This window comes from Pyxicephalus adspersus, chromosome 12 (genome assembly GCF_032062135.1).
Source record: "Pyxicephalus adspersus chromosome 12, UCB_Pads_2.0, whole genome shotgun sequence".
NCBI lineage: Eukaryota > Metazoa > Chordata > Amphibia > Anura > Pyxicephalidae > Pyxicephalus > Pyxicephalus adspersus.
In genome coordinates this window covers 36,405,064-36,423,014 of record NC_092869.1, presented here as the reverse complement: position 1 = coordinate 36,423,014, position 17,951 = coordinate 36,405,064, and the positions used below count along the sequence as shown (strand labels likewise).

At 39.4% G+C, this 17,951-nt stretch overlaps 3 protein-coding genes across 11 annotated transcripts in view; 1 reads left to right on the top strand and 2 right to left on the bottom strand.

Annotated features, from left to right (window-relative positions):
* Positions 1-2,255, bottom strand: part of ZFYVE21 (zinc finger FYVE-type containing 21) — a 29,111-nt gene extending 26,856 nt beyond the window's left edge. Inside the window, exon 1 of one of the 2 annotated variants that reach the window (XM_072428840.1) lies at positions 1,984-2,255. In XM_072428840.1, coding sequence (XP_072284941.1) covers positions 1,984-2,103 — 120 coding nt within the window. In that variant the 5' untranslated portion in view covers positions 2,104-2,255. The remainder of the gene's footprint in view (positions 1-1,983) is intronic. The other variant, XM_072428842.1, reaches the window with a different exon arrangement.
* Positions 2,256-2,444: 189 nt separating this feature from the next.
* XRCC3 (X-ray repair cross complementing 3) lies at positions 2,445-11,987 on the top strand. Of its 2 annotated transcripts, none has more exons than XM_072428839.1 (8): positions 2,445-2,577; positions 3,578-3,648; positions 5,123-5,260; positions 7,112-7,324; positions 7,944-8,098; positions 9,786-9,998; positions 10,476-10,522; positions 11,016-11,987. In XM_072428839.1, the coding sequence occupies exons 2-8, from the start codon at positions 3,594-3,596 to the stop codon at positions 11,236-11,238; spliced, it is 1,044 nt and encodes a 347-aa protein (XP_072284940.1). In that variant the 5' UTR covers positions 2,445-2,577; positions 3,578-3,593; the 3' UTR covers positions 11,239-11,987. The 2 variants fall into 2 exon arrangements, with proteins under 2 accessions (XP_072284940.1, XP_072284939.1); XM_072428838.1 differs by having other exon boundaries at positions 7,112-7,336.
* A 4,084-nt stretch (positions 11,988-16,071) lies between these two features.
* KLC1 (kinesin light chain 1) overlaps positions 16,072-17,951 on the bottom strand; it is a 64,364-nt gene continuing 62,484 nt past the window's right edge. For all 7 annotated transcript variants that reach the window (XM_072427426.1, XM_072427432.1, XM_072427430.1 and 4 more), the window contains one exon: positions 16,072-16,411. In XM_072427426.1, coding sequence (XP_072283527.1) covers positions 16,346-16,411 — 66 coding nt within the window. In that variant the 3' untranslated portion in view covers positions 16,072-16,345. The remainder of the gene's footprint in view (positions 16,412-17,951) is intronic.

The following is a 17,951-nucleotide window of genomic DNA, read 5'->3' as shown; positions in this document are numbered from 1 at the left end:
GAATATTGCAGGCCGTCAGCATTTCACATTATTGGAAAATGTCCCAGTGAGTGAATCTGAATGCTTGAAGGATTCTTTTCCTTGAGGAGCTTCCGAGAACATTACTTTATTTGTGGTTATGCTGATCCTCCATCTTCAGCATCATCCCAGTGCAGAAGGCAGCTTGGACACTCATTGCATCATGAATGCCTCAGGATACAGCCAGTAAATTAGTATCTTCAGGACACAGCAATGGCAGCCTGCCAGCATCTCCCCTATGCCAACCAGCCCTTCCCTGCCCCATTCCTTTATTCACCCCATGTGCCTGGTACAGCTGGGTACGAGAAGCATGTGACTTGCTCATCCATGTGACAACACAGACGCTTGGCGATTGGCCCAGCATGGTCACATGGGGTGGCGAGAGTTGTCACTGCTAAATGAACCAAAGCACAGGTCCCCTTAAAGGAGCGCTACACAAATTATAACCAATCAGAACGCGTTTTTATTCTACAAATATGATTCGCTCTAAATCATTCTCTGCAGATCAGGGAAGAATAAACAGAAATGTAAATGATTGATAACCCAAAGCAATACGTACAGAATATGATGGGGGTGCAAGAGCAATGCTGGGGTAAAGAGAAATGCATTGTGGGAGGTAGGGGTGGCTCTTGGTTTCTGGCTGCAATGATGAAGCCAAAACCATTTGGGGTGCATAAAAACGGTGAATCTGATATTCAGGCGTTGAATTCATCACAGCCATGTAATAGACATCTTTCCTTAATGTCAGAGTCACCATTTTATAAATGGATCGTTTTATTTTAGGGTAATGTTAGGTTTATAACGTGTCCCCAATGGGAAGATTTCCCCTCTATCCCAGACACATAACAATTGGGGGAAGTGTAGAACTCCTGAATGTTTTATTGCACTGTGCCAGGGATAATCACCCTTCCCATTTTTGCATGGGTGTCACAGGGGCAGTAAGAGAAGAAAATGTGTGACCTGCAGACATAAAAACCCAACAATGTTCAAATCTTCCCAACTTTACAGAAAGCTAAAAAAAAAAAACATTTTGGACAGAGACTGACTTTAAAGCGTACCTAAACTCAGAAATGTCACTTTACATAAAAGGGTAGACAACTATTTTATGTAAGGTAAAAATTCTGTTTACATTTTTTTGTGCAACACACTTTTTTTTACGAGAATGAATGGGAGCGCAATGCCTCCCGGGATACCTACGTCACGCATTCCTGGAGGCTCTTGTGTGCTCCTTCTGCCCGTGCATCTCAGGCATGCGCAGAAGGAGCCTTTTCATTTGAGGTGAAAATTTTGCAGATCTCACGCATGCGCAATGAGATTGTTGTTTTTTTTTTTTGCAACCAGGCGTGGGATCAGGTGACGTTAAAAGGCAGGGCCGCCGGAGCGCCAGCTTTGGGATGGATAACAGGACGACGCGGGACCCCCAAGACCAATCGACTGCTCCTCTGCAGGATTTTTTTTTTTTTTTAGGCAGTTTTGAGTTTAATATGTGGGAATGAAAGTGGGGATATTTATTCCAATGACAAGAGGAGCTTTTCCACAATTAAAGGAGATCTCCTTCCACTTCCTGTTGTGTCTTCAGAGCAGGAAGTGAATGCAGATCTCACCAAGGGGGTCACAGATGTTACACCCATCTCAGGTTTGTGTATGCTGCCAGTTTCTGGCTGAATATAAAAAGTTTGGGTTTTGGAAGCACATGAAAGCTAAGTTATGGCAGGGAAAGATCAGTTGGGAGGAGATTTAGATTGCACATCAAAGTGACAGGTTCGCTTTAAAGTCGGAGCCCGCCCCTGCGGGGTCCCCCTAGGCCCTGGAAGTGCATTGTATGATGCAGGAAGCTCAGCCTGAGCCTTGTACTAGCCGCAGCCCGGTGTCCCTGGAAAAGCCCCGGGTCAGTGCTGGCTGTGAGGGGCTGAAGAGGCCGGAGGGGTCCCAGCATACTCCGCTCAGGTCCTGCACACGACCTACCTCCTTATCCGGTACCCACTGCGGCTCCTCCAGGCAGAAGGGGCTGCTGTACGCGCGGTTCTCAGGCAGCATGCGGAGCCCGCTGGGGGAGCGGACCAGCTTCTTACCATCGGTGGACATCTTTCCTCCCTCACAGCGTTGCACAGCTCCAACCAATCACCTCACACATCTGCCATGACTGACAGTTACCTCTAACCAATGACAGCGTAAGAGGTGCCTCCCCTCCGCTTCGTATTGGCCAGGAGCCTTTAACTCTTTGTGTAACCAAAATAGGCGGAGATGACAGCGCTGTCATTTTTACGCCATCTGGCGGCTAAAGAGTTAACCAAGGCACGCATTGGCGTCCGCGCCCAGGGCAGCGTCTTCCAATGAACGGGGAATTTTATTAGCACGTGACATTTGTTGTCACAATCTCGGCCAATGAGTCGAGGGGTGGGAAAGGACAGAGGGCTATGTGGTAAGTGATTGGAGAGAAGCTTTCTTTGTCTGGAAGTTGATTGGCTGGAGAGAGGGCGCGCCGTTTACAGTGAGGGGTCAAAGCTGAAGATGGGGCAGGCATGTGTGTGCTGCTAAGAGCTGATTGGGGTCTGCTAGGTAAGGAGAAGCCGTGAATATATTAATTATTATCATTGGGTCACCCAAGTCTGTATCTCACTGCATTACTCCTAATAAACTGTATTTATATAGCGCCAACATACTACACAGCGCTGTACATTAAATAGGGGTTGCAAATGACAGACTGACACAGGAAGAGGAGGAGAGCCTGCCCAGAAGAGTTTACAATCTAAGATAAAACCCAATCAATGAAAGGGGTGGGCCAGAGACAGACATGCTGGGAGAAAAGGGCTAAATTCTGCTGGACGTCTTCCAAAATAATGCTTGCTGCAGCTTCTATAGCACACCGTAAGGAGCTCCCAGTAAGCAGTGACATCAAAATAGGCAACTTCAATACACCTTCCATGTCATGGATGGTACTGAAGACAGCCAAGAAACCGGGTCACCAATGGTATTACAGGATTGCTTTACAGGGATGGTGTCATTACCATTTACAACAAAGTGGCTCCTTGAAAACCTAGCTCTGCGCATGGGGGTCTCTACATAATCCTGACATGTTTACTTTGTCTCATTTGCTTATTTCTCCCACCTCCTAGATTGTAAGCTCTTCAGGTCAGGGTCCTTTCCTCCTCCTGTGTCACTGTCTGTATCTGTCATTTGCAACCCCTATTTAATGTACATCGCTGCATAATATGTTGGCGCTACATAAATCCTGTTTATTAATGATAGGACAGGAATCTACAACTATGCCAGGCTAATGGTAAGATCAAAGTTCATCTTTAAGTACTAAATGTAATAAATAAACATGGAGCTTTTCTCTAAAAGTCTTGGAAAATGTCAAAAATATATTTTTTATTGGAGGTCTGATTTGTAGTGAACCACTAAAGTGGAGCTCCAGACAGTTTTATTTATAGGAAGAGTTCTGGTCCTTCCTGATGCTAACATTCTGCTATGGAGACAGTGATTGTGGATTCTGTTTTATAACTCATTTGTATGGTGATAATAATTTTGTTAATGTTTATGTTTTTTTTTTATGTAGAAACTCTCCTGAAGATATGGACTGGACACAGCTGGATGTGCATCCTCGTATAATCTCCGCTGTTCAGAAGGGTAAGCTGTTTTTTCTATGTAGAAATCACACCCCTGGGTAATATTAATATTTTACACATGTGAATATAGAATATATATATATATATTCAAATCTTTCACAATACCGTACTTTCCAATGACAAATGACTGCACGATGCATGATGTACATACAGCACCGTTCTGCTCTCTGGAGGGGGGGAGAACGACGGAGCGGCACCCAACTGCTCCTTCTCCTCTTCACTTTATTTACAATCGTCGCCCATCATCCGTGGATCCGCCAGGACGGTGGTTAGGATGATAGAGGACAAGCGCCGTACACAAGCCAGATTCTCGTCCAATATCGCCTCTGAGCCGATTATCGGGCGAGAACTAAGTCCTAATACTCTGGCCAATCTTTACATCTGATCTCATTCTCAAAACAGATCTGAAGAAAGTCCGCAATCAGCTTTTAGGTTTCCTGAATAGATCAGACTTATTGGTAAATATTGATTCATGTCGTGTGTAGGATCGATCAGTTGAATAACAATTGGAATTTAAATCGCTTTCTAGAGAGACATGGAAAGTCAGCATACGGTATAGTGTATTCGAACTCCTGATTAGCAGATCTTCTTGTGTGTACTAGGCCCTACAGAGCCCGTATTGGTATATACCAGTTGTTCTCAACCTTTTAACATGGGAGAACCCTTAAAATAACTATAATTACTATAATTACTATACCCACAGTACATTAGTGTGGTGACCAGTGGGAAGAATGTCACCCTTACAGCTAGCCAGAAAGATAATTGGTACCAGTATTAATTGGCTTGAGAGACACAAACTGCTCATTGCTCAAGGAACCTCCAGCAACCTTTGGAGGAACCCTGGTTTAGAAACACTGGTATATTCTGTATATAGCAATGAATACACTAAGTGCTGGTATTCTTTACAGCAATCTTCTCATGTTGTTTATCGATACCCACAGAGGATCACTAAACAACTGACTGGGGCCTATTGCTGTCATTTTCCATAGGGTCCAAACTTTTGGAGCTCACGGACCACTGATCTCACGGGTTCCGGACTGCGCGTGCCACTTAAAGGGGAAGAAACTTCCCCCCAGAATGACATCATGATACCAGAACCCACCCACTTTCCCATCACAGGTCTGAGCCTGATATGGGAGAGTGGGTGGGTTGTCTTTAGAGACATAACCACCCACTGCCCTGGGCCTGTGATCCGTACAGGGGACATAGTCCGCGGGTCCTTCACCTGACCCCGCTGAGGGGTGCACCGGCTAGAGCCGCAGCCCACCTGTCAGACAGCTGGGGGTTGGGGACCCCTGCTATAGAGGAAGATGCAGTGGGTAGCTTCCTGCTCCCCTTCATAGAACTGAATAGCATTCACAAAAGCAATAGCACAATCACAAAAGATAATTTCCAACAACATATATTTGATGTCCATATGCAGCTTACATGTGATTGGGATATACTGTATATAACAATATGCCTTTTTTTTTCAGCAAATATCAAGTCTGCCAGGGACCTTTTTATCTTATCCATTGGGGATTTGCAGAAAATAACCCAGCTCTCCATTACAGACATCTATGACTTACAGAAAGCAGCTTCTGCAACTCTCCAGAAACATTCAGCAGTTACAGGTAATGCCGTCCGCAGCTATTTCTGTACCTTTATTGTGCAATATTAATCTGTGTGCAATTGTGCAATTATTAATCTGAGAGATGAAAGCTTTCCTGTAACATTGCAGTACATTACAAAGGCTAAACGTTTTAGGCAAAGCCATTTAGATAATCCGATTTCCAGAAACAGTTGTGCAGTGTAAACTGTAAGTTCAAGAAAAATATTTAAAGATGGAGAGGATATGCCTGATTTATATTGAAGATATTGGTGACTAAGCCCATCACAAGTCATGTGACTTGGTTCTCCTTGCTTTTTTTCCCCCATTTATTATTTCAAATAGGGCTTTGCCATTGCACATTCCATATTTAACACAGTGTTGCTTTGCGTAGAGCGGACAAAATCCCTTGCTGCTGTGTCCGCCAGTAAAGTATACTATATGCCCAAAACTATGTGGATACATGGAGTTCACACATATATGAGCTTGTTGAACATCCCATTCCAAAACCATGAGCATTTAGATGGAGTTACTCTATAATTCTGGTACGTCTTTCCACAACATTGTGGAGTGTACCTATTGGAATTTGTGATCATTCATCCAATAGAGGGCTTAGCAGGTCAGGTATAGATGTTGGATAAAAAAAGACATGGCTCACAATCCACCTTCCAATTCATCCCAAAGCTGTTCCCAATTATTCGCATTGAGATAATTACAAAGAACAAGAGGGCACTCTTTGCATCTGGAGGAAAAGAAGTTTAGGCTCTGATTAAGGAAAGGATTCTTCACTGTTATGTCTGCGAAAATGTGTAATCTGCTCCTTCAGGAAGTAGTTTTAGCAACTACTATAGATTCGTTTAGGAAAAAGCTGGATGATTTCTAGAAGCACAGAATATAACTGGGGATTAAAGCTTTAAAGTAAAGATAACAGAGACTGTTGATCCAGGGAACATCCGATTGCCTCATGGTATCAGGAAGAAATTTCTTCCCCCTGTTGGAGCAAATTGTGCCAGGTTTTTTTTCCTTCCTCTGGATCAACTATGTCTATAGGGTTTTATATCTGGGATATGTTTATTTCCATAGTGGTTGAACTTGGTGGACTTGTCCCTTTTTTAAACTATGTGTTCAGTAGGGTTGCAGTCAGGGCTCTGTGCTGGGCACTCTGATTTCCCCATCCCCAACTCATCAAAGCTTATATTTATGGATATGGCTTTGTACACAGGGCACTCATCTGTGGTCATAAGGTTGGGAGCACACAATGGTCTAGAACGGTGTTTCTCAACCACGATTCCTTAGAGCCCTAGACTTCCTCAAGAGGTTGCTTGGGGTTTCTGAGCAATGTCTCAATTCTTAATCAATTTAAGTGACACCATTGATCATTTTGGCTGTGTGGAAGGATGACATTCTTCCAAATGGTCAGCAATGTATTAGGAATTCTTCCTATTGAACACCACACTAATGTACTGTGAGTTGTGCATATAGTAATTAAAGAAGGGGTTCCCCAAGACCTAAAAGTCTTTTTCAAGGGTTCCCCCATGTTATAAAGGTCAAGAGCAGCATGTTTATTTGCTTCCCAAGCTGGAGAGGAGATAAACGCTACTCAACCTGATGGAGGGTGGAACAGTGGAAAATAGTTTGATCTGTAATGCAAATGCAAAGCTTGACTGGGAGCAAATAGGATGATAGAACATTATTCATACTCTACTACTGTAATGTTGCTTTTTGGCTTCAACCTACTAGTGTATATCACCATTTCAGTAATAAAACTTGCATATCTCCCCCTTAACCCTATCATCTCATCTCACCTATTGATTGAATCGGTAAACCTTTACTTCTAATGGACAGAAGTTTTTCTGATCATTTTGTTGGATTTTAGCATTGCAGCTTTACAGAGAAAAGACCCGATTCCCTTCACAGCATCAGAAGTTGGGCCTGGGATGTGGAGTTCTGAATAACCTGCTGAGAGGAGGGCTCCCTGTGGTGGGCATTACAGAGCTGGCAGGAGAGAGCTCCGCAGGAAAGACTCAGATTGCCCTGCAGCTGTGCCTTTCTGTTCAATACCCAGAGACCTATGGTGGTCTTGGAGCAGGTAAGAGCAAAAGTAAGCCTTAAATACATGGACATGTTAAAAAAAAATAGGAGATTAAAGATAAAATTGCAATATCTGGGTTTTATCAAGCTATACATAGCTGATTGCTTGTTCTTGGGCTTTGGTGCAAAATCTGAACAGACCCCTCCTTTTTACAAATGCAGTGGAAGCTTTTTTTTTCATTGATTAATAAAACTGGGTGTAACTTCTTCAATATAACTAAAAAGAGAACCAGTAAATTACGATTACTAATTTGCTTTGAAATGGGTGTGATTTGTGACTGCTCCTTTTATAGCACAAGTCAGCCGGCTAATTGAAAACAATGCACCCCCTGCACAGCTGATATCTCAATAAATGTTCTGGATGGAGGCATAGTCATGTCATCTACTCTGCATCTTCTGCCAATTCTATGATGCATTTATTACAACATTAATGTAAGCCAGTAATGTCCCTTATGTAGGGACACTTCTCTTGTAAATAAGTTACAATGATAATGTAAAATGGTCAGCCATGTCTAGTCACACATTGCTTTTTGGTAAATACCAAAATAAAAGATAATAATTTTTCATTGTCAGTACATAACACCTTCTCTTTAATTTAACCATTTATTTTGCTGTAGGAGCGGTTTACATCTGCACAGAAGACGCCTTCCCAAACAAGCGCCTCCAGCAACTGATAAAGTCTCAGCACAGGCTGAGAACGGATGTACCGGCAGACGTCGTTCGAAAAATCCGCTTTGGAGATAATATTTTTATTGAGCATACAGCTGACATTGTAAGTCAAAATGACCCTGGAAGAGTAGGACTAAGGTGTGCATATTGGTCAGGCATTGGCAATCTGTGGTTTTCCATTGTGTTGAGCACCATAAAGTCCCAGCATACCAGTACAGGGAATTAGGATTTGTAGTTCAACAGTGGGAAGTAGAGAGGGTTTTATACTCATGTTTTGCTGAATTTTAGAATATAGTTGTTATTTAGGGCCACAATAGTATTCTATGTTTGCTTTACATTGCCTCCAATGTCCTTGGAAATTATTGGCTTTTTGGATAAAGCTAACCTGTCATTATCTAAAAGCAACAAAACCAGTATTATAACTAAATTGCAGCTTCTCAGCATCTAGGTAGCCTTTACCTGGGGCACTCCTAAAATGAAACTGAAACTCCAGGCATCTTTAAAGGGGAACTGTAGGAAATCTCTAGTAAAATATGGGGGCTTCTGTTGCTCACCTTCTAACACACTATATGGTGAAAAGTTTGTAGACATCTGAATAATATACTCGTAAACTTGTTCCACAACTATGAGCATTTGTATGAACTTTTTTGGCAATAGCTACGATTCACATACCATGTAAGCCTTAGATTTAGGGTGCCTGTTGGGAAGTGTATAAAAGTATGTGCATTTAAACTAACATGGCAGTAACATATTCTAGGGTGACACAGTTGTTATCTGCTTTACTCCAGAAGCAGTGCTGTCCCTTTTAGGGCAGGACTACATCCTATCCCCTCCCTGCTCCATATAATGGGGGCATGATGTTCTGTAGACCTCAGATGGCTTGAAACTAAAATTGCAGCAAAGTAAGTTATTAGCAAACAAGGTTTCTGGAATGGTCAAAGTTTTTTTTTTTTTTTTTTTATTGCATTCAACTAATATAACAAAATAGGCTCAATGTTATTTTTAACAAACTAAAAGGGTCAGAATAGGAAATGTGAATTTTTAGCGATTACATACCATTCAGTTTATGATACCAGTCTAACCATTTTAAAGACAACTTGCAACCACACTTCAGTTATATAAAGAAGATACCTGGTAAACAAGGACTTCCTAGAAGTACCTTTCTGGGGCATATTACTAAAAAATCTGCTGCAGGACTTCCCTAGTTTAGTTGTTGTGGTGGACTGCTTGCATCCCTTACTCTAATATCCTGAATTGACATAAGAGCCAGCAAGAGAAACCACAGCCATGGCAGCCACAGACCTAGTGAGTGGCTTTTTAAGAAACGGGCCACCAAAAAGATAAGTTGTCGCTCAGCAGGTATCTTTATACAACTACTGTGCGGCAGTTTTTGTCTGTAATGACTGGTTTTTCTAATGCAATGTTTACAAATATTTCTTACAAGTAAGATGTCTTACACCAAAGGTTTTTACATCAAATTTTGTTTTTAACAATACCTTTCATTTATATCCAACAGTTATTCAGCATTGAGGCATAGCAATGTCTGAATCTTTTTAAAGCCAAAAGTAAAAGTATATTTGATGGCTTGCTGTGCCTGTAATCTTTTAGAAGATCCATTGCTTATGTATCCTATTTTCAATTATTATGCTACTTAGATTTTGGACATTGGATGCAGCCTAATTGCAGCACTGTCTATTTATTTTTAAACTGCATGCCTGCTTTGTACATTTCCCTTACCAGTTTTTAGGTAATTGTGCTCAGACAGCAGACATGATTGTGTCATCTTGCAGGACATGCTTACAGATTGCATCACCAAGAAGCTTCCCATCCTCCTTCTCCGAGGTCAGGTTCGCCTGGTCGTCATTGACTCAATCGCTGCTTTGTTTCGCTGTGAATTTGCTGCAAAGGACGCTGTCGTCAAAGCTAAGCATCTTCAGACAATCGGGGCCAAACTCCACCAGCTAAGCCGAGACTTCACAACTCCTGTATTCTGCATTAATCAGGTTATCTATGTATATTTTTTTGGTTTAAAATATAACTAGAGCAAAACTTTGTTTGTAATTTTGGGAAAAAAGCATGACTTTGATCACTCTGCCTTTTATTTGAAATCTGCGACCCAGGAGACATTTTCCAACTATGTGGACAACTAGAGCTAAATGGCTTCATGGTTGGTCATACTGAAGTGCATGTACATAAATACTATAAAGCGCTGACTGTCAATAACATTATTATGGACTGCAAAGAGTCAATGGCCTTTTGGTCATTGTAGAGCGAGAAGTAAAGAGAATTTCCCAAGTAGCATCACAGGCAGTGCAGATGCAATGGAAGATAAAGTTTTTATATATTCTCTCCAATATAACATAGTTTTAAGTTCTTCTTTACTGAATGTATGTAACTGTTGCAGGCTCCTTTTTTTTAGTGCACTGAAGGAGAACATAGCTTGTTGTACTTTGTTGTAGCTCATTTGTGTTTACTTGCAGGTCACAGATGCCATGAAAGAAGAAAACTCTGTGCTGAGCCATATTGGGTAAGATCCCTTTTTCTAGTATAGGCCTACATGACCACTCTGTCCTCTCCAGGCATGTAAACACATTCTTGACATCCAAATTAGAGGCATTAGTCCACTCTATCCAATTTTCCAGTCTCTCACTGTAGCATACACTGTACTCATTCCAGCATTCTAGTGTGTGCCCTGTTGTCCAGCAACCATTGTAGCTAATCTAATAAGAAACTTGTAACATTTAATCTAGTCCTGGAGACTTTATAGGACAATTTATTGTATCCACATTCATCAGAGCTTTCCTCACAAGCATCCAACTTATTTGGGGTGTGTGCGTACAAGGAACACACAGGACTGTAAATGCACAAGCTCAGCTTTAGGATCATTTGTTATGGTAGGCTGTGTTCTTGGTGTCTTTATGAAGTATGAGAGCCCAATCTTGAAATTTCTGTCATTCCACTACAGGGCGAATTTGCATTACCTATATAATAAATGTAGTGGTTTGATGTCTTACTCTTAGTTTGCAGGATAAAAAAGTTCTACCAGCCTTGGGAATTTCTTGGTCAAACCAACTTTTGATGAGACTCATGGTGGCGCGGACACTGCATGAGGCACCTCCACCTCACATAGGCTGCATTTTACGGACAATGGAAGTCATCTTTGCACCGCATATTGCACGAGCCACCTGTTACTACACTGTAGACTTGGAAGGTGTTAAAGGAATTGAAGTACGGGGAATGTAAAGGATTTTATTCAGAATTGGCCAAATAAAAAGACAAGACAGCAGAGATGACAGGGAATGCTGGGATATGATGGCTCTTAACTGGGAAACATCACTTTTATTTTGGGACGAACTGGATACTGCACAGATGAATAATGCACAGACGTGTTTTGGAAGCTTCTCGGTAATCGTCGTTGAAGACCCTTTAGAAAGCATGATTAAAATTATGGCCTATTGCATCCCAATATTTTTTTTTCTGTGTTGGGAACGCAGGACTACATTCCAAATCCTCCTATACCAAAATTCTTTAACAGGTGAACGTTGTCTTTACATGTCAGTGTTAAATATATCTGTATAGTACAATAACCAATTACATTTATTGACCTTAGATCAGAGCAACACTCAGAAAGCAGCAGGGTTACTGGATTCTGTGCACTTTTTTCTTGAATATACAAGAGATTGAGCTATTTTTTTATAAAAAAAAGAAAGCAGTTTAAAATACTTGGGGTTAAACTTGTAAATAAAAAATGATTATTAGCTTTATATATTGTTTGCACATTTAATTTTAAACCTGGCTGGTAGGCTTTATTATTAAAAAAAAGCCCACCAGTAAATGAGCACCGCCACCTTCAGATTTTCTGTAAGATTAGCAATTGAGTTGTAATTCTGTAAATTATATACAAGATTTTAGTATTACTGTTTGCATGTTGATGACAAAGTTTTGCCTGGGCAACCAAGTATTAATGATAAAATAAGAACTACTATAACTTACCCTGCCTAACTCCTAAATTCATGCAGCCCAATATGCACAGTAGGACCTGTCACACACAGCCTCCTACAAATGTATAAGTTTGCAGTGCACAAGCGCTGCCAGAGCTGAAGAGGACCTGTACCAAAGCTCAGTAAACAGCTGACACTGTACAATGCAGGTAAGTAAAAAGCTTAGATAATAGTTTACAAGGAAAGTGGGTTAAGGTGGCCATTACCAAATACAAAATTGTTTTTATTATTTGGTGCACAAATAACACTGACACAGAAGGATTGGATGCTGTTGTGTTTCTCACAAGTATGTATAAGTAATTCCCCAACTTTATAAGGGTGAGCATCTGGCAATGGTTAAAAATTTGACAGTCCTGCAGAACATGCCACAACTGCCCGCTCCTGACATACGGGCTGACTGTCATACTGATCCTCTTGTTTCAGTAATTTAGGTCACTAACCTGGAAATAATGCAATGATGTGGCCTTTCCTAATTTCCAATATACATGCTGCTAATTCAAAAGATTTGAGCCTGAAACAGCAAGATTATTGGCCTTTTAGTAGGAATAAAGCAAAGCAAGTCCTATATTCCTTTAACCATACAATAACTGTATATACTAGTTTAAGTAATTTGTTTGCTGGCAGGCTCCTATGATTTTCTATACAGTAGCACTCGGATTCAAAGAGATGTGCAGTGCTGGGAGCCAATAAGGGTCTGCTACATGCACATATGAAGATAAGAAGACAAACTAGAGCAAGCTGGAATGGATGACTTATTGGTCTATCTTTGTTATTTAATCAGAACACTGGAAGAAGTATTACTTTGGTCAGTCTATGAAATTGTATAATAAATTGCTCATATCTGCAGAACTGGGCTCTTAAAGTTCCTGATACTCAAACACTTAACACATACTTGTTGATTCTTCCAGTAGAATGGGATAGACTTTACCTTTGACATTGTGACATTCCAACTTTTGTAGTAAAATCACTTCACCACTGTCATGCTTGCTGCATGCAGATGCTGGCATTCGTCATAGCCATTTCTGTAATTAGCTTCCGCCATGACCATTTTGGTATATATATGTAAAGCTGTATGCTAGGTAAAAACTTGGAATTTACTAAAAGCCATTGAAAGCATTTAGTTTTTTCTACATTTTTTTTTTTGAGTATATATATATATTTTTTTTTTTTTTTCCATAGAAAAAACTAAATGCTTTATTTGGCTTTTAGTGAATAAAAAGTTTTTACCTACCAAAGCTGCAGGTTGTTTCAGCCAACTAATGTCTACCCAAAACTTGGCAACGGCACAAACTTTGGTTTTTAAAGAAAAATTTAGGACTTAAGAATAAGAATAAAAGTCAGTCATTCTAGTGATCTTTATTAGATATTAATGTATTTTTATCAGGTCGTCAGGGCATTAAAAAGCATCGATGACAAATTGATACACGCTTCACATTAAAATACAAATGACACATTCATAAATATAGTACCCCAGGTACTACATAGAGCAAGGGAAAAACCTATATACAACCAGTTTTCAGTCCTTCTGAAATGATTTCCTATGTCTAACAGTCGGGTCCAGATTCCAACCAAACACATGCAAAGGGTGGTCATGTGATCATCCCGCAGCGGGAAATTGACTTGATTTCTCCGTTATTTATTTACAAGGTTTGGGATTTTGATACAGAAGTACAATTGAGCAGCTGACATCATGGTAACCACATCCTGATCATTCAAATTTTTGAAATGCAGTAACCTATAGTGATCCATTGTCGTTAAAATGACTGCCGTCACTGGTTTATTATTCCTTTTTTGCACAGTCTCATTTTCTAAGCATATAGCCAATATCAGTAGAGTCCATTTAAATTTACAATTTGACCCATGAGTTCATATACATCTAGAGGACTGTTCTAACAAAGCAGATCTTAGATCAACCATGCACAATATTTAAAGTCAACAAGTCTTCACCTGTTCACACTTTTGAACAAAACAAAGGAAATGAACTGGAGACTGGTCACTATGGGTTACTGCACCTTACAATTAATTAAAAGCAAAGCAGTAACCGTTACCAAACTGTCTTATTGTAAGGGTTTTAGAACAGCAGCAATTTTGTTTTAAAAAGTTAGTTTACCAAAACTGATTTTGGGCTAGGATACAAGTGCAGTTTTTATTCTTGTGCTAACCATATTATTGTCAGTCACATCATTAAATGACTACAGAGGGGATTTGTAACTGATCAGTTATGCCACTAAAACCAAATTGAATTATTAGCAATTAATTAGAACAACTTCTAGTGGATAAAGCTACACAAATCGCATGTAATGGTGATCAGTCTCCAAGCTTGCACAATACTCTAATGGTGTGACTGAACTTCAACATGCTAATTACAGATAAATTGCTTGGATTTTTGGGTCTGCAGCAGGTCATTACACTTACAACAGAACATTTGTCCAATGGAATGACACAGACCCAACAGCAAAGATGCAGCAAAATCATTAAAATTATCAAAGAATATTAGCAAAAATCTACTGACAAGTGTTATCAATGCAGACCTCCATTTAACAATGATAGTTTCCTGTCTGTTTCTAATTTTATTATTTTCTGATGCACTAGGCTGAATAAAAAAATGCAGATTAGAATGAAATCAAGCATACTAGTATTTTCAGAAGTTGGATCATCAATGATAGAATCAACACAGGTTTGCTTTAAGCACTGATATAAAGATGGAAACTTCCTTTTATTGCTGAAATAAAGTATTAATAGCATTTCTGCATCATGTGTAAACAGTATAAATAGATCAATTTGCAGCCCTGAAAACTGCTTGGACTCCATATATTTTTAGTTATTTGTAACAGTAAGCAATGCAATAAAAAATCTCCAAAAAAAGATATAAACAGCTTTGGGATCGAGGGGAAGATGCTTTGTAGTTTCAGATTCTGTAGCATTTATAAACTGCATTTTACCTCCCTTGCATGTCATAAAGATCTCTATAGTGTCTAATCCTGTAAATTACATTTCAGTGTACTTAATAATAAAAGGATAATCCAGTACTGAACTACGCAAGTTGCCATTGCAATTCTCTTTTCTTAAGAATCACTTCAGAAGAATCATTCTTAAGAAGAATCACTGATGTGGAACAAGCACTGCTGCACTGATGCAGATCAGAACAAATTTAGGAATCACTGCAGGCAGGCAAACTGCAAAACTAGAAGGAAAATTGCAATGGCGGCTTACCAAGAGGAACCGGACAAGGCAGTCACCTACCAAAGCAGATGCTCCTATCCATGACTGGAGGCTCCTGGAAATGGTGTTAGCTTCCAGCACAACACTTCTGTTATGTAATACACACAGCGATGCTTGCATGACCAGGATCTAAAGTCAAGTGCAGCAGTTATGAATAGGAACTTTAGATGCTTCAAATAACCAAACATCCAATAAAAGTCCTACACATTTGTGTAGTTTGTGACCCCACATTACAGTACTCTATGCTTACATAGCTGAGTAACAGCCACACCCCTCAGCACCAGTCCCTTAATTACGAGAAGGGTTCAGTTTTGCTACTAGGAGCAATTGGTCTAACTTTGATGCCTATAACACTGCACAGTCATATCTACACTATAAACAAGAAAGTAACAGTAAGGCTATGAAATGGAAGCATTTTAATGCAATGACTGCATTGTGATCTTAACTAGGCTTTGGAGCATGCCTGTCGCAAAAGAAACAATTTCTGACCTCTTGATAATATTAGCTTGTCCATCACACCAATACATTCACTTTAATGCATTCCAAATCATTGACCTGTAACTGGTATAAAGACAAAGACTTCTAATGTGAAAAGCCCAATCTCTAGCAATCTATCCAAACCACTAGATTTATTTATAGAAAAACAAAGATCAAAGCATATTTCTTGAACAATAATTTTTCAATTGGGTGGAATTTTTTTTAAACAAAATCAACCGAAATAAATTACGTGAAGGAATATTTCCTTTTTTTTGTCTCCAGTGCTCTTTATGCATTATTCAGCCCATTCCCATTTACAAAGTTACCAGTAACCTGTTCTCTGCGCCTTTGTCTGGCTGCTGTAACAGTGACCCAATTATTTTGTAAAGTATATATTACATTTCTACGGACAATGGTGCAAGCAGCAATTGATATATACAAACATGTCTATAAATAAAATGTTCCATTTAAAAGAGAGAGAAAAGAACTAGTTACACTAATTTAAAAATCTATCTTCTTCTTTTACCCTTTTAGAAAAGTAAAAAGTTCAACCTGTACTCAAACACAAACAAGCCGGTTTTATGAGTTTTATAGTGTCTCAGTGCGTCTTCGATGAGAGGAGATCTAGCTAGTCGCTCTGCATGAACATCCTAATGAGCCAAGTCAGTGTGACTAGCGCTCAAACCTCTCGAGTCTGTTAAACAATTATTTCGTTCCTGTGAAAAAAAAAAAAAGAGGGAGAAGGTGGAAAAAATAAATTACTACAATTGAAATAGGATTTATAAATCGTTTGCATACCTATCACTTTATAAAGTTAATCTTTGGTTTAATCTATTGTAAGGGAAGACAAACATTGGATATAACTTGCAGAACTGCCCCACTGAGAGTGCTGTTAGTGAAGGGGAAAAGGTGAATGTCATCAGGGAGATTGCTGCCTCAACAATTCAGCAATAAACCAGTCCTATAAATGAAGTAGAAGGCTGAAAGAATAATGTCCTGAAGTATGTGTGGATAATAAACCAGACAAGGGGCCTTCCACCATTAAAAACAAGGATAGTGCCAGATGTCTAGGAGTGAACTCAGCAGAAGACACCATCACAAACTTTCTCAAGGACAAGATGTCTTGATTGTTAATTATCCAGCAAGAGGATTTTGACCAGATTGGCTTTACCCTGAGAAAGAAGTAATCTCTTGAATGCAAATGCTATATATGTTTTGGTTTCCCTGGATTACATTAGGTGAGCATTACATTGACTGCACAACATTGGTGCATATAACCCAAACCATCTTGGATCCTACAATTATATAAAATTTGAAAATTGTGTTCCATTTGCATGTAGTCTCTTTTAAATAGTTGCTTGTTACCAAGTTTTTCTACACTCACTTTCATATGTTTAATTTTTATACAACATTTCTCCTGAAAGTTGATAGTCAAAACTCCACCAACTGCCTACTCCAATCTCTAACAAAGGTGTTGCACTAGCTATTGAAGAAGTCTCATTCAACAGTTAGAATCGTAAAGCCCTGCTAACTACTAATCCAGTTTTCAACTATGGTGCCCTTGGGGCCACTAAGATAGTGCTTACTGGACAATGAAATGGCAGCTGGCAAGGCTTAGCCATGGTGGGGATCTGACAGTCAAGAAAAGTCAATCCCCTAGTAAAGGAGGGACAGAAGGGATTTATTTGGACAACTTTTGATAGAAATTTTCACTTCTACAAACTTTTATATAGCAAGTAGGTGCATATACGAATATAGATTTTCTCTGCAACATTAATGACTAGAGGAAACATTTTTTTTTATTACTCAGACCACTGATGGAACATACATTTCCAAACTTTACGACACCAGTTAGATGTTGTACAGAAGATAATGAGGGCAGTATGACAAGGGAATTAAAGTAGGTAGAAGAATGTTTCTTTTATTTAATGTAAAGGCTTATTAATTGATAGGGTTCAAGGTACGGACATATTATACAAAATATGTAATCCAAAGCAACCAATCAGAATTCGTTTGTGAATCGAATTTAATCTGTAGTATTGTGCTACAACACTAGGTGCTTATTGAGCTGACCTCCATGGCTTTTCAGCCATTAGTATATATTATTAATACATTTGTAACATTAAAACAGTAAAATATAAAAATATTTATAAACAAGTTAGATATTAGAAAAGTATTTGCATGTGTTATAACAAAATTATGAAATTACTAAATTGTAATTGGTCTCAGTAAAATGATGTTTATAATTAGATGTCA

Excerpts from the sequence above, each read along its gene's own strand:
- XRCC3 (XM_072428838.1), top strand. The coding sequence starts at position 3,594 with ATGGACTGGACACAGCTGGATGTGCATCCTCGTATAATCTCCGCTGTT. Across the intron at positions 7,337-7,943 it reads TGGAGCAGGTAAGAGCAAAA|GAGCGGTTTACATCTGCACA; the intron begins GTAAGCCTTAAA and ends ATTTTGCTGTAG. Across the intron at positions 9,999-10,475 it reads CTGTATTCTGCATTAATCAG|GTCACAGATGCCATGAAAGA; the intron begins GTTATCTATGTA and ends GTTTACTTGCAG.